General features: G+C 33.6%; 2 protein-coding genes across 4 annotated transcripts; both read left to right on the forward strand.

Moving 5' to 3' along the window:
- LOC109362503 (ferric reduction oxidase 2-like) lies at nt 540–4,903 on the forward strand. 2 transcript variants are annotated; one of them, XM_019608336.1, is made up of 9 exons: nt 540–800; nt 918–1,020; nt 1,111–1,302; nt 1,677–1,911; nt 2,717–3,044; nt 3,193–3,436; nt 3,573–4,177; nt 4,208–4,294; nt 4,500–4,903. In XM_019608336.1, the coding sequence occupies exons 1-9, from the start codon at nt 596–598 to the stop codon at nt 4,637–4,639; spliced, it is 2,139 nt and encodes a 712-aa protein (XP_019463881.1). In that variant the 5' UTR covers nt 540–595; the 3' UTR covers nt 4,640–4,903. The 2 variants fall into 2 exon arrangements, with proteins under 2 accessions (XP_019463881.1, XP_019463880.1); XM_019608335.1 differs by having other exon boundaries at nt 3,573–4,294.
- On the forward strand, nt 6,365–14,124 carry LOC109362504 (diacylglycerol kinase 2-like). 2 transcript variants are annotated; one of them, XM_019608337.1, is made up of 8 exons: nt 6,374–6,696; nt 7,216–8,361; nt 9,877–10,252; nt 10,328–10,404; nt 11,399–11,518; nt 11,621–11,785; nt 13,032–13,169; nt 13,805–14,124. In XM_019608337.1, exons 2-8 carry the CDS (start codon nt 7,288–7,290, stop codon nt 13,955–13,957), a joined length of 2,103 nt encoding a protein of 700 aa, XP_019463882.1. In that variant the 5' UTR covers nt 6,374–6,696; nt 7,216–7,287; the 3' UTR covers nt 13,958–14,124. The 2 variants fall into 2 exon arrangements, with proteins under 2 accessions (XP_019463883.1, XP_019463882.1); XM_019608338.1 differs by lacking the exon at nt 13,805–14,124 and having other exon boundaries at nt 6,365–6,696; nt 12,965–13,040.

A 15,299-nucleotide genomic window follows, 5' to 3' on the forward strand; every position in this document is an offset into this window, starting at 1 on the left:
TCAGATAAGGAAACTGGTATAACATGCCAAAGTTTAACACAAGCCTCCACACTTCAAACACACGCACAACCGAATAAAACTTGAGAAAGCCACTAGCTTGCATGTTACAAGGAACAACAATACTCACTAACAACATGCATGACTAGATAATCTTGACATAGTCAAATTTTTATCCATAGGTGAGTTAGTTACATCTTAAATTTATAAAACATCCTAGATGATTGTATAAATTTGAAATAACGAAGGGAATAAAAATATACAATATTATTGCTACATAAGATGATGACAAAACATTTACTCAGATTACATAAAAATAGTGTTCCAAAATGCTCGGTCACTTAAGAGTGGCACCAAAAGTTGAACACACTCCAGACACATGCCTACAACTTCAAAAGCCACCAACATGCATGTTGCTACGTGTATATTCTTAACATTTCTATGATTCACGTTAAAAAAATCAACTTTAAGATCGCAATTGACTCACTCAATCTCTAGAAAATATAACTGTTACTCAACTTTTTTAATATAAATATGTGATTAAATATTCTCATGTGTATGGTTTAAGGCAGAAGAAACAATAAACAAAAAAAAAACTATGATGGTTGTGGAGGTGGTGGCGAAAAAGTCACTGTCATCAAAAGAAAAGTATGGCACGATTCAATCTGCAATATGGCTTCTTGTGCTGGTTGTATTTTTGGCTTGGATTTTCATTTGGATAATGACCCCTACCAACACTTGGAAACAAGTGTGGATGCCTCAGCTTTATGAAAAGACTGCTTCAACCTATTTTGGTGTACAAGGTCTCCTTTTTTATTCAATATGCAAAAGTTACTTTTTTATTCTTCTTATAGTTTAAATTTGATATATATATATATATATATATATATATATATATATATATGTTATTCTTCTGGCAGGTTTACCACTTCTGCTTTACACTTTTCCAGTTTTGTTCATAGCTGTTTTGGGATGTGTCTATCTCCACATAGCTAAAAGTACTAATAGTTCCAACATGGGAAGGTGCCATTTTTTCTTAATCTTAAACCCTATTATGATTTTTTAACAAAGCATTATGTTGGCTTCAATTCTATGTTTTTTTTGCAACATTAGGTGCAATGATGGCAAAAAATGTATATGGAAGCGACCGGTGCTAGTGAGAGGCCTTCTTGGCATAGTATCTGGCACAGAACTAGCCTTCTTGTTTATGTTCATTGCACTCCTAGTTTGGTCCTTTTCAACCTATCTCCACCATGACTTTGCCATAATCACTCACAAATCAGCAGCAACACTCGGTTTCAAAGTGTAAGAATATCATCAAACACTGAACTCCAACCACTTGATAAGGCCTAACAAACATGTAACTTATGCATCAAAGTTAGTATTAAATGTGAAACCAGATGCCAAAACTCATGGCTTTATATGTCCAACCTCTCCATTGCTGGGTAAAACTGCATACATTTACCCAGATGTGAGTCTCGTGCACCGGGTCGAATGTAGACATGTACTGGGCCTTATAAAACCAAAAGTTGTTGCATCAGGTTGTACAAATACCATTTACACACATGACACATGTAATATGTATATATGTACCAACTCTAATGTTTTCTGAATCTGTGTTTGATAATGAGGCTTGGTGGTGATGATGATGTTCTTGTTTTGTCATTTTTGTGGGGCAGATGGGAGAGGAGATTAGTTAAGACAGCTATAAGATTTGGTCAAGTTGGGAACATATGCTTTGCATTCTTATTTTATCCAGTGGCTCGTGCATCCTCATTGCTTCCATTGCTTGGCCTCACATCAGAGAGATGCATCAAGTACCATATTTGGCTTGGACATATTACCATGACACTCTTCACTCTTCATGGACTTTGTTTCATCATTTTTTGGGCTGTTACAGGTCAAACTTCAAAGGTAAATTATATTTGGAACAGAAACATTATTAAATTAGTCTTCTATTCAGAATATTTAAACTTTAGTTTAATGGATTAAAGGAAAAAACATAACTCATTGACCTTCTTGTTAGCCAGAGTGAGAATGAAAATTTCAATTTAATGAAAAGGTGACTCTTGGAAATATATCCACAGATAATGAAAAGTTGGGGTCCTTCTAAACCTCCTAAAAGCCATATAGGAACTTAACATAAATAAAAATATCATATAGTTTTAAAATTCTTCCTCTTGTCATAATGATATATTACTTCAGTTTATATATTATTTCAGTTTGAGCTGCTTTCATTCCCACCTTACTTTCCTTCACATACACGGCTACTTTTTGGAGTTTGTAAGCTTTGGATACATTGAATATGAATTTCATTAGAGTTGTGGATAAGTAGGTTTGGTTTGACACAATTAGATGATATAAATTTAACTAAGTGTTTAAAGACTAATGAGCTAACTAAGTTAATTGGAAGCTACTGAGCTAACTGGAAGTTTAAAAACTAGGAGTTAATAGTTGAGAGCTGAATAAATGATAAATATTTTACAAGATTGAGATATACTTTATAAGATTAAGTTAGTTCATAAACTGTCCTACAATGAAATAAGCTTATAGCTAATAAGCATACTACTATCTCAAGTACTTATACCAAAACAATATATTATTATTTACTACATTCTTCTTCCATACAGGTATTTTGATATTTAATCTTATTTATCTGTCTATACCCTGTGGTGTTGTATTTGAGATCATGAGCTATGGTTATGATGTTTCAATGCAGATGTTGGAATGGAAAAAAGTTGGGATATCAAAAGTGGCTGGAGAGTTAAGTTTGCTTTGTGGTTTGTTCATGTGGGTTGCAACCATTCCCCGGGTTAGGCGAAAAATGTTTGAGTTCTTCTTCTACACTCACCACCTCTACATTTTCTTCATCGTCTTCTTCATCTTTCATGTGGGCACCCACTATGCCTGCATTATGCTCCCTGGTCTATATCTCTTCTTAGTTGATCGTTTCCTAAGGTTTTTGCAATCAAGGCAACAAGTTAGTTTGGTTTCCGCCAGAGTTTTGCCTTGTGAAACTATAGAACTTAACTTCTCTAAGGACCATGGTAATGAGCATGACTATCTTGGAAAATGCTTTATTTATTAGTGTAATATCTATGTAATGGCAACGTAAAAAAACTCTTATACCGTCGATGCATACAAATTTTTTTACTCGGAGATAATTGTAGAGCTGATTAATGTCTTTTCTGCCAGGTCTGACTTATAATCCTACTAGTATCATGTTCATAAATGTACCAAGCATATCCAAGCTGCAGTGGCATCCATTCACAGTTACTTCTCATAGTAACTTTGAGAAAGAAAAGCTTAGTGTAGTCATTAAAAGTGAAGGAACTTGGTCCAAGAAACTCTACCAGATGCTTTCAACACCTTCTTCAATAGATCATCTCAATGTCTCTGTTGAAGGTCCTCATGGACCTACATTAACCAATTATACAAGGTATGCATCTTAGAAACAAAAAAAATACAACATTATAAGAAAAGTTGAAGCATCAATGTTAGCTTAATTTGAAACAAGTACTTTAATTTCTAATACTAAGTAGTAAGTACTAACTCTTTGTTGTACTATTTACTAGGCATGACACTCTTGTGATGGTTAGTGGAGGCATTGGAATCACTCCCTTTGTGTCTATTATCAAGGAGCTAATATATATGAGCACAACATTCAGATACATAACCCCAAAAATTATCCTAATTTGTGCATTCAAGAACACTTCATGTCTCTCATTGCTAGACTTGATCCTCCCAAATTCTTGCACCCCTTATGACATTTCTAATACTCAAATACAGATTGAAGCCTACATAACAAGAGACAAGAAGCCGAACCCGAATCCGATGCCAGATAACTTGATTCAAATTCAATCCATCTGGTTCAAGCCAAATGCAGATGATGCACCAATATCTGCTATGCTAGGTTCACATTGTTGGCTTTGGCTAGCTGCTATAATCACATCCTCCTTCATAATTTTCTTTATCATAATAGGTCTCATTACTCATTATTTCATTTCCCCTATACACCACAACACTAACAAAATATTTTCCTCCACTTTGAGGTCTTTCATCAACATCTTAGTAATATGTGTGTCCATAGTCATAGCTGCTAGTGCAGCTTTTCTTTGGAACAATAAGCAGGATGCAAAAAAAACAAAGAAAATTCAGAACATGGAAGGGCATACACCATCTGAAGTGTCACCAGATTTAAAGAATAATGATGCAGGTAGAGAATTGGAAAGCCTTCCACAACAATCCCTGGCTCAAGCTACTAATGTGCATTATGGTGCAAGACCTGATCTAAGAAGTGGGTCACTTATCTTTTCTCTTTTCACCAATTATTAATAGGAAAATGTTTTGTGAGTATTTATTATCGACAACTTCTTTGAATTTTATAACATAAAGTACTTTGGTACTTGTAATTTGTGCTATAAAAAGTAAAATTGTCAAGAAGTTTGTTCGATTATGTTATACAGGTAGAATCACTAGTTCTTTTTTAATTCTTTTTGCAGGACTATTATCTGAAATCAAAGGGTCAAGTGTTGGAGTTCTTGTTGCTGGACCCATGAAAATGAAGCAGGAAGTGGCAGCTATTTGCTCATCTGATTTAGCTGAAAATCTGCATTTTGAGTCCTTTAGCTTTGGCTGGTGATTTTACTGCTACTCTTACTTAGGGTGTTAAAGATTAATGTTCCATGGTTTCACTTCACCTCTGAATTGAGCTACTAGGATTAGTGGTCTCAGCTAGCATATATTAACTTTAGTTATAAAAAATTATATTCAAGTTGGTGTTAATTGGTTTTCCAACAATACTTAGGTCCTGATTGTTAGTTGATATTAACACCTAAGTCATTGTGTACTTCCTAGGATGTTTTTCTGGTTTCTAATATATCAAAGGTAAATGAATTTCATTCAATAGGACACCAAAACGTTAAGACATAAGTGTTAATTTCAATTTACCGAGGTACAGACAGAATAATTACATAGAAACAGAACATATCTATATATCTATTTATAGATCCAATTGATCTCATGTTAAGTAGTTTCATGAAGCACGAATTTTGACCACACCAAATGACATATTGTTATGAACTGAATCTATCAGAGACTCTCTGTATGGAGCGTGGGACACCATTCAAAGATCAATGTCTCATCTCCTTAACTCATATACATGCATACCACTTTTGACATTTTTTGCTATTAAAATTGTCAACTTTTCATTCAGCCACCAGAAAATTATTTTTAATTCGAAGTTACTACATACAATTTTTTAAAAGTTATAATGTCATCATTGAATAATTTTTTTGGGTAATAACATCATTGAATAATTCGCATACACTTTGTTTTTTACCCTAAAGTTGGTATATCTTTTAATAATCAGTTTCATTGAAGTCTTTTACAAAAATTGATTGCTATGTCAAGTCGGCATTGCATTTTTGTCAAACTTTATACTTATTCATTAATACTTAAACTAGTTTATTGGCAATTGGTTGTGATTGAGACATTAAAAAATGAGAAGGTTTGGTTCCTTTCTATTATTACTTGTTAACTCTCCTGTTCAACTATTCTTACCAAATAAGTGCAGATATTATGAATTAATCAACTAACTTATAAGCCTCAAATTATCTAAAGAAAAGTCTTCATCTCACTAAGTGATATCTCACTAAGTGATTTAAGGAGATACATCCTATTTTCACAAATGGCATCACCACCATCACATATTATCATTATGAATCCAACATAGAAAGTGATTGAAAGGAAAACAATTATTATTATTATTATTATGATAAATAAAGACAATTATATGAACCATATGATATTATTTTAATGATTAAGATTTAAAATAAATATATATGATTTTATATTAACTAACTTTTAATCTTAATATGGTTATATAACTCAGATCAAATATTTATGAATCTCACAAATTTTATATATGAGAACTATCACCTAAGCATTTCATAGTGTAATCTTGAAATAAAGATAATTTTATAATAACTTATATCATATGCTATCTTTATCATTTGTTTTTGTTGTGATACAAATAAAACAATGGACTTGTTAAAACCTTATTATGCTATTATTTTATGATATTTTTATCCATATACTATATCACATCCATTTTTTTTTTGCCTTATCACCAAACAAACGGCATAGGTATAGAACATTTCACAAAATTTCAAAATACATGATTTATAAGTAATATTAATTTTTAAACATACGTTCATAAAAAAAGAGTTGGAAAAGTAGCAAAACAACAAAATTTATCTATTTGTTTATGATGAAATTAGCAATTCAATTAATGATAAGGTGAGAAGGATTAAAATTTAAAAGAGAAGAAAAAGGAAGTAAGGGTAAAATGGTAAAAAGAGCAGTATAACGCGTTGGGATACGAGTGGCATTCCGGTGATTCGAAAAGTGAATCCGCGTTCATTGCGCAATACAAATCCCGCGCCCTTCGTTGATTCTTCGGGTTACATCTTACTATATACCTTTTTGAAGAAGCAAATCGAAAAAGGAAACTATAACGTTGAAATGAATAAAGAAATAAATAACAATAGTGATTGGATCAATCGTTGTGTATAGCATGCATCTGAATAGAGAAGAAGAAGAAGAAGAGAAGAGAGAAGAGTTCCGTTCCGTGTTTCTAAATCCATATCAACTCTCAAACTCTCTTCGATTCTTCTTCCACTCTTCATTTCATTTTAGGTATTCTTCTAATTACTATTTCTATAGATCTCTTCATATTCTAATCATCACTATCTCAATTTTGCATATTAGATTCCATAACGAAGTCTTCACTCACTTTTCATTCTTAATGTCATATTCATCAAGCCCTAACCTCAATTTCCTTTTATTTATTTATCTTCTCGTTTTTAATGTTGCAGATAACATATAGTTATTTTCGAATTATGTATGATTTTAGAAGTAGGAATTAGGGAATGATGTAAATAACTGTAGCTTAATTTTCATTTAGTTAGCTTTAACATTTATGTTTTGGTGTTCTTGTTTGGCACTGCATCAGGCTACTAAAACTCTATGTCGGTTTCGTCGATGATTCTCTGTTTTGTAATTTTCTGCTTATAGTTAGCCCATGATGGCTTTGCTTGTCCATCATACTCCTTATTTTTACAAATATTTTTTTCTGTCTAGTTTGTAGTGTCAGTTAGGTAACTTTATGACACAAAATACTCTATCAATTACTGATTTTTTGTCTTATATGATCAGGTTTTATGTACATAAAGTCCTTTGACAGCTGAATCCAATCTAATAGTCGATAATAGTTAAACGAGTTTCATCATGATTGATTTGGGAATTCAATTTTTGAGGTTGCTCACAAGCCCGGATTCTTCCAGTATATCTATTTTCGGATGGCTGATCACAGCGTCGTTGGGAGTTATGGCTGCTGTATATGCCATTCTCAAGTGGCAGAAAAGATCATCTCTGAATTGGATCAAAGCTGCAGCAAGAGCAAAGAAGAAAGTTTGGAAGAAATTTAAAGTACCTCTATCACATCATTTGTGGGTTGAAGATTATACTTATAGGGAACAACCATCTACTTGTTGTTTTTGCTTGACTTCCCTTTGGCCCTCTCAAAACTTAGGTTCAACAGCCATGCCACATACTCCTCTCCATCGTTGCTCAGTTTGTGGTGTCGCGGCTCATTTCTATTGTTCTCAGTATGCATCAAATGATTGCAAATGTGTGGCTCAGGCTGGTTTTAGCCATATTCGACACCATTGGTCGGAAAGATGGGTTAATGTGGATGAAAATCATGAGATGTCTGCCTTTTGTTTTTACTGTGATGAACCATGTGGTGTTCCGTTTGTCAAAGCTTCCCCTACATGGCATTGCCAGTGGTGCCAGCGACTCATCCATGTGAAGTGTCATAACAAATTGACTAGAGATTCTGGTGATGTTTGTGATTTGGGTCCTTTGAGGCGAGTTATCCTCTCTCCTCTCTGTGTCAAAGAAGTTGACGAAGATAAAAAAGGAGCGAGACTAAGTTCTATTATAAACTCTTCTGTTCGTGGTCAGATTAAAAAGCGGCACAACCGCAATAAATATGGAGGCAGTTGCCGTATTAATGGAAAGGTACATGATTCCTCAGTTAATGATGCGGTATTGTTGGAATATGTGTTGAATGGCCTAGCAGATTTAAAGAAGTCCAATGATGAACTCTTTGACCACATGAACAGTGGCAGACTATTAAGAAACGGTGAAGCTGTTACCCCTAGCCGAGTCAAGAAACACACGTTGGTTGATTTGCCACAAGATGCTAGGCCACTGCTGGTCTTCATCAATGCCAGAAGTGGTGGTCAGCTTGGACCTTCTCTTCACAGAAGATTGAATATGCTACTAAATCCTGTTCAGGTGATTATTTTAGTCTTTAACAAACAAAAAAACATGCCTTTTCCCTATGTATGGACATCTGTCATTAAGCACTCTGTAGATATGCCTTTTAGATCTTTTCTCTAATCAGATTGGATTATATAATTTATTGACTTAGGAATTTGATCAGTTAGCTTTTAAATATGAATCTTAGGTCAAGAATCACTCATTCTAGCCTTTATTTATCCTTCATGCTTCCTTGTACATTTTAGTCAGGAAAAACAAGAAAGATTCTGTATTTTTAGTTGTAATCTTATTGCAGAGTGATGACTTCGGTTGAGGACAATCAGGAACATAATTGCAATCTGATAGAAACTCCAATCTTCTGAACCCTCTTTTTTATTTTGTTACTGATCTGAAGATGTCAGCTAGATATTTGTATAAAAAACTCAAAAGAAAACTCGTAAAACAGAAAAGGAAATTTGAAGGTAGGGCAGTACTGCAAGAGGCTACGATCTATCTTGCCCAACCTCCAATTTCTCGCCTGTCTTTCCTCTCTCAGTCTCTTCTTGCCCTCCCTTGAATCAATCTGGTTCCTTCCGTTACCTTCCTATCCAGCTGCTATATGTCCAGGACATATGATTACAGTCTAGATCCCCATAGTGATTTCCATGCATGTTCCCTTCCTTTTTCATCCAATACATAAATTCATTATAGCCCTTCCTTTTCTTCCTTGATACCTCAGTAATAAGTGGCTGCCTAATACAATATAACTTTTTTTAATATTCTTAGAGGAGAGTAGTCATTGAACATCATAATAATATTTGTTTACCTACTTCAAAAGAAATCATGGTTTCATGTACTTCTTATAATAATGATTTTAATTCTACCATGAGCTGTGTCCTGCTGCCATAATTTCTTATAATAATAAAGATTTAAAATCTAACATTATGTGATTTGGATTCATGTTCATCAAAATGTAAAGGAATTTTTTGCAAGTGTAGCTCAATATTATTGAAAACTTATTTTCGTTTTTGTTGGGGAAAGAAGAAAATAAAAGGAAAATGCTAATTCTGTAGTTTCATTATTGAGCAGTGATGTCAAAATGCAAATCGCCTAGTCATGAAAATTTTCTCCTGTTTGATTTCCTTGAAAGATTCTTAATTACCTTCTTAGTCGCCCCCTGACTTGCATAGACAATGCGGTACAAAGGCCTACACCTGTGATCTTGACCTCCTGTTTTGTGGTTGGCTTCTGCAACTTCAAATTCCACTCTTCAACCCGACAGGAGTTTCAATGGGAAACATAGAAGCAGAATAAATTGTAGGGCATTTTAATCTCAGGGGTGGGGAGTGTAAATTTCAAAATAGCGGGAATGGCTTTCTGGAGGGAGTCTAATTTATTCTATAGATTAATGTTTTATCAAATCCCACTGAATAACTCTGAGCAAATTATTGATTATTTTTTTGTCCTCTCCTTTCATTTGTAAACTAGCAATTCTTGGACATTGTCTGATTGTCTCAATTAACATTTTCTCATTTGGCTATTTTAATGTAGATCTTTGAATTGAGTGCTTCTCAAGGTCCTGAGGTGGGGCTTGAATTCTTCAAAAGTGTACAATATTTTAGAGTATTGGTATGTGGTGGAGATGGCACTGTTGCATGGGTCCTTGACGCTGTTGAAAGACACAATTTTGAATCACCTCCACCTGTTTCAATTCTTCCCCTAGGCACTGGAAATGATTTATCCAGAACACTGAATTGGGGAAGAGGCCTATCTGCACTTGATGGGCAAGGTGGGTTGACTATGCTTTTGCATGACATTAGCAATGCAGCAGTGACTATGCTGGATCGCTGGGACGTTAAAATTGCAGAAGAAAACTCTGAAGGGAAGCCAAATAATGTGAAAACCAAATCCATGATGAACTATCTAGGTACTTCTCTGATGCAAAAACTGTCTAGGTTTTTTCTTACTAATTACTACTGACATCTGCAAACTGCTATTATAGGCATTGGATGTGATGCAAAGGTTGCATATGAATTTCATGTTACTCGAGAGATTTATCCTGAAAAGTTTTCTAGTCAGGTAGATATTCTCCATTAATTATGTTACATCACTGTTAAACATTTATGATATCATGATAGACCATGTCAATTGTCTAGTTAGCTTTCAATGTGTACTCTTTAAACTGCGATATAAAAGGCTGGACAAAATTTGATAAAACTTATATTTTTGTACATACAGAAAGGCTAAGCTTATTTGAAATAGCCCCTGTTGGAATTCGAGTGTAGTTGACTTACAATGTAACTTATTGAAACTGATGCTTTTGGGAGCTGTTCATAAATTGGTTTTTTGAGGGAAATGGAAGGCTTGTGGTTGTGAGAGACTTGGGAACCCTCTCACAAGCCACAACTGTATATCATGGTTCCGTAGCCTTCCTCTTCTCCTCCAAAAACCAACTCACAAATAGACCCTTAATGTTGTTTATCATACCTCTTAACAACAACCAGAAGATACTGTAGTGAAGATGAGTGGATGGCCAGCAATATGGTTTGGATATCTCAACAAATTTTACAGTGTCCACTTCTTCATTGTGTCTCTTCTTTATGAAGGCCTGCAGTTATTTTTCTGGTTCTCTTATCGTGTAGAAATTATTTGAAAATTAGATGTCTTAGATGTTTTTAGCCCCAATGGCATGGATTATGCATTACCCTATGGGCTGCCTACTGACAGTGAGACTGACGTGTTATTTCATAAAATTTTAAGTAACACGAAACACACAGAAAACACATGCCATTCGATTAAATTTAAAATATTATTTATTTAACAAGCTTGGATTAATCTATCCTCCCCAAATCCCACTAAGTGGGAGACTCTTACATTGGGCCACCCTTTTTTAATAAGCTTAGATTAACCCTCAATCATTGAGTATTACTCTCAGCGAGTACCTTCAAATTTCTCCACATGTGGGTATTTAGCTTATGCAATCCAAGGAAAGCCTTCTTGCTTATTGATAGTTGATACCTACTTTATAGTTTTATTTATTTATTTCTTATGATTATGATAATTCTGTTAACAGTTTTTGAATAAACTACGGTATGCCAAAGAAGGAGCAAAAGATATAATGGACAGGACTTGTGCTGACTTACCATGGCAAGTGTGGCTTGAAGTTGACGGGATTGACATTGAGATTCCAAAGGTAAATTATTGATACTAATAATTACTTTCGCATTCAAGCCAGTAATTTATGTTGTGCTTCTGTAAATTAACATGTGAAGTATCATTTACTACTTTTTTGCAGGATTCAGAGGGCTTAATTGTGCTTAATATTGGAAGCTATATGGGTGGAGTAAATCTTTGGCAAAATGACTATGATCACGATGATGATTTTAGTCATCAATCCATGCATGATAAAATGCTCGAGGTGGTATGTGTTTGTGGAGCATGGCACCTAGGAAAGCTTCAGGTCTGAGATTCTTTAACCCTGCCCACTTCTGAAATATTAAATCCTCTTTATAATGATTGTGTTTACTTAAATTATTCTGTGCTAATTATTGAACTCGCAAAAATATATTCTCCTATATTTTAAAAATATATGGTGCAATACATTTAGACAAGGTCTTGAGGTGCTACATATTATTTAACAATATAATTATATTTGTAGATTAGTCATTTTTAAACAAGGTAATTCAAATGCTGAAAGTTACCAAACTGGTCTAATTTTAAATTTGAAGAAAAAAAGAACAATTTTTATATGCTCAGCATACATTCGATAAACAAATGAACTGATTGCAATTTTGGATTCATGTTGATTATAGTCTTTCTCTTGCTTCTTTATTCATTCGAAAGTATGTTGATATTATATACTTGTGAGATGTTGAATTTGACCACTGTCAATAAAATCGTTTTCACTGTGTGTATATATACATGAGAAATGCTAGAAACACACTCTTCAGTATACTGTTATGTATACTGTTAAGAAGGACCCACTAAATAGGATGGGTCACATGGTTGTCAAACTCAGGAGTTTAAGTAGACTTGTAGAGGCATGGTAAACTCGAAACCTCTCTCTCTTTCAAAAAAAAAAATATATATATATATATATATAAACATATTTAACAACATATTTTAGTATCAAAATTTAGTTTGAAGTCCTATCCAAATTATTATTCCACATTCTGACTTCATGTGAAGACAAATAAGAATAGTATAAATATAACACAATATTTGACTCATGCTATATGATTTTTAATCGACTGCTTATCTAATTTTGTAGTTCGGTACATAATTCAAAAGTTATACTAAAAATTTAAAAATTAGAATTACAAATCCAACATATATTGCAGTACATGGGTTAATCAACCTAAATATCAAACAAAAATGAAAAAAAAATTCATTTTCAAGCAAAACTTGTAAGTGTTTAAGAGTTTACTCGAGAGTCTAATAACTATGGTGGGTCTTACATGGAATCCACCGATAATAAAATTGTTGAAGAGAGTGTTGAAAACCATTAACTCCCCCTGCCCCCTCTTTATATATTAATATATATGTGTGTGCATTTCTGTTGCTTGAAATGATTAGTTTAGATATTTTTGTTTGTAGAGGTTTAATGTATTGGAACATTAATTCCACACATTTTCTGCAGTGCTTATGAAACAGATAAAACATAATTTTGCAAATTCATTAGTAGTAATGCTGGATCTACTCTATAGGTTGGCCTTTCACAAGCAAGAAGGCTAGCACAAGGTAAAGTAATCAAGATACACTCTTCGGGTCCTTTCCCAGTTCAAATTGATGGAGAGCCATTTATTCTACAACCAGGCTACTTAGAGATAACTCACCGAGGGCAGGTAATCTATCGCTTTCATGTTTTTAATTTTTATAGTAAATTTGTTCTCTAACTTTTAGTTCCTTATGGTACATCTTTTCAATATCAACTTAAAGTGAAGCATGTTCTTGTGCTTCTGAGTCTGGAATCTACAGTTGCTCCTTTTTGCTCATCCAGCCTTTATGACAAATCAAACTTAGTGTCATGCTTTGTTATACATATTCATATGTGCAATGTTCAAAGGTTGGAGGGTCACTCTTTGTTCCTGTCTCAATAGTTGCAAATGGTTTATATATCAAGTTAATACCAAAAAAAGGAAAAAATGCGGATTGTCGCAGGAATATGCATGGTGGGTTAAAATGTGTGATGTGCCAAACAGTACGGATATATTACTGTCTGCATCATGCATTCACTGATACCTTTGCCGTGCAAATGTTTACTCCCTCTACTCCCAATTCAACCTCATTGAATGAATAAACATTATTGTAGACTTTGGCATATGTGGAAGACTTGATTAGAGATTTATCTGTTAAACTGAAAAATGGGGAAACAAAAATATTACATTTCATCTCTTTAGTTCTTCAGAACTCCTAACACAAGAAATTTGGCTTTTATATGGTGGTTGATATCATGGGATTTTATTTTTTCTATATTCAGGTATTCATGTTGAGGAGGACTTCAGAAGATGAACCTAAAGGGCATGCAGCTGCTATTATGACAGAGGTATTACTAGATGCTGAGTGCAAGGGCATTATTAATGCATCTCAGAAGAAAGTTCTACTCCAAGAGATGGCCATCAATCTTTCTTAAAATCCATTTCTTGTTCAACCCACTTTTATATAGTTGTTGCCCATACGCTGGGTTTTTGCCCTCTAATCCTTTGTTTATAGGAGCATTTTTGTTGTAGTTATTGGAGATAGACTGAAACATATAGTTCCACGTAGCAACTAATACAAGAGAGTGAAAAATGTATGGTGGTATGGTACACCTTTTTTTCCCGTTTATTTTGTGTATATGACCCAAATCGCAGTAAGTAATTATAATATAGTGAGAGTGTAATTGACAAAGTTCAAGCTCATATGAATTCCCTCTTTAGTCATATTTTAAACAGAGAAAAAATATTCATATTTCAAGTTAAGAAAATAATTTATAACTGGAAGTGTAAAAAATAATCTATACATTGACATTGTGGGGGTATACATCTATTGTCCCACAAATTATGTCACTACATATACTATCAAATATGATTGGTCAGAAAAAAATGATTATTTATTAATTTTTTAACCAATGTATATGTAGTGATACAAGTTGTGGAATAGTAGATATGCTCCCGACATTATGTCAGTACATTATTTATTGTTAATAGGTTAATTATTATTGATTTTTATGTAAAAATAATATGCATGAATCTTTTAACAAAATTTCCACTTAGATTTATATTACTCTTTCAAATTCTTGAACTGGCCTATCTTAATTGGATTAAGCTAATTCGTTAGTCAACCTAAACATTAACATGATAAGCAAGGTCAAAATACCCAATCAAATCACTCCTTCAATAACCCTCATTCCTAACTATTGCTCATGTAGTAAGTACATAAAAATAGCCATTAAATTAATCTATGGTTGGTCAAGAACTAGCTAATGACCCCTGGTAATGCATTTTTTATTTCCTCTTTTAGCAATTTGATATCTATAAAAGGGAAAATCTTGTGTTGCTCCTTAAACTTACGGGAAAAAAGACCAATAATGTTAGTCTAATGATGTAAGATTCATTAGATTCTCAGGATGACTAAAAAGATCAATGATTCTATTCTTGAGAGCGATACTTGTTGAGATAAACAACTACACACCTCGACAGAGATCAGCTCCTTACCCAAAAAAAAGTAAGACTATTAGTAGTACAAAAAAACTTATGGAAAAAAAGTATACTCCCTTAAAACTTCACGTCTTTTATAAAAAAAAACCACTATCAACTATTTCTTTTCCTAATTACTTTTCATACTCCTAAAATTAGTGAACTCAATCCTTCCATTAACTTGTCATTATCTCACTAACGGTCAAAAATGTAAGCCATCCATTTTAAGTAAATTTTCACCATTGGATTATTGCCGCCTTCAAGATTTCCATTCCCTTCTTACTTTTGAAACTTAAA

This window comes from Lupinus angustifolius, chromosome LG12 (assembly GCF_001865875.1).
Source record: "Lupinus angustifolius cultivar Tanjil chromosome LG12, LupAngTanjil_v1.0, whole genome shotgun sequence".
NCBI classification, from domain to species: Eukaryota; Viridiplantae; Streptophyta; class Magnoliopsida; order Fabales; family Fabaceae; genus Lupinus; species Lupinus angustifolius.

What these genes read in the sequence shown, in the direction of transcription:
- LOC109362504 (XM_019608337.1), top strand. Translation starts at nt 7,288, where the DNA reads ATGATTGATTTGGGAATTCAATTTTTGAGGTTGCTCACAAGCCCGGAT. An exon ending in TGCTACTAAATCCTGTTCAG is followed by an intron (nt 8,362 to 9,876) that starts GTGATTATTTTA and finishes ATTTTAATGTAG; the next exon opens with ATCTTTGAATTGAGTGCTTC. An exon ending in GGCACCTAGGAAAGCTTCAG is followed by an intron (nt 11,786 to 13,031) that starts GTCTGAGATTCT and finishes TCTACTCTATAG; the next exon opens with GTTGGCCTTTCACAAGCAAG.
- LOC109362503 (XM_019608335.1), top strand. Translation starts at nt 596, where the DNA reads ATGATGGTTGTGGAGGTGGTGGCGAAAAAGTCACTGTCATCAAAAGAA. An exon ending in AACCTATTTTGGTGTACAAG is followed by an intron (nt 801 to 917) that starts GTCTCCTTTTTT and finishes TTCTTCTGGCAG; the next exon opens with GTTTACCACTTCTGCTTTAC. An exon ending in ACATTAACCAATTATACAAG is followed by an intron (nt 3,437 to 3,572) that starts GTATGCATCTTA and finishes ACTATTTACTAG; the next exon opens with GCATGACACTCTTGTGATGG.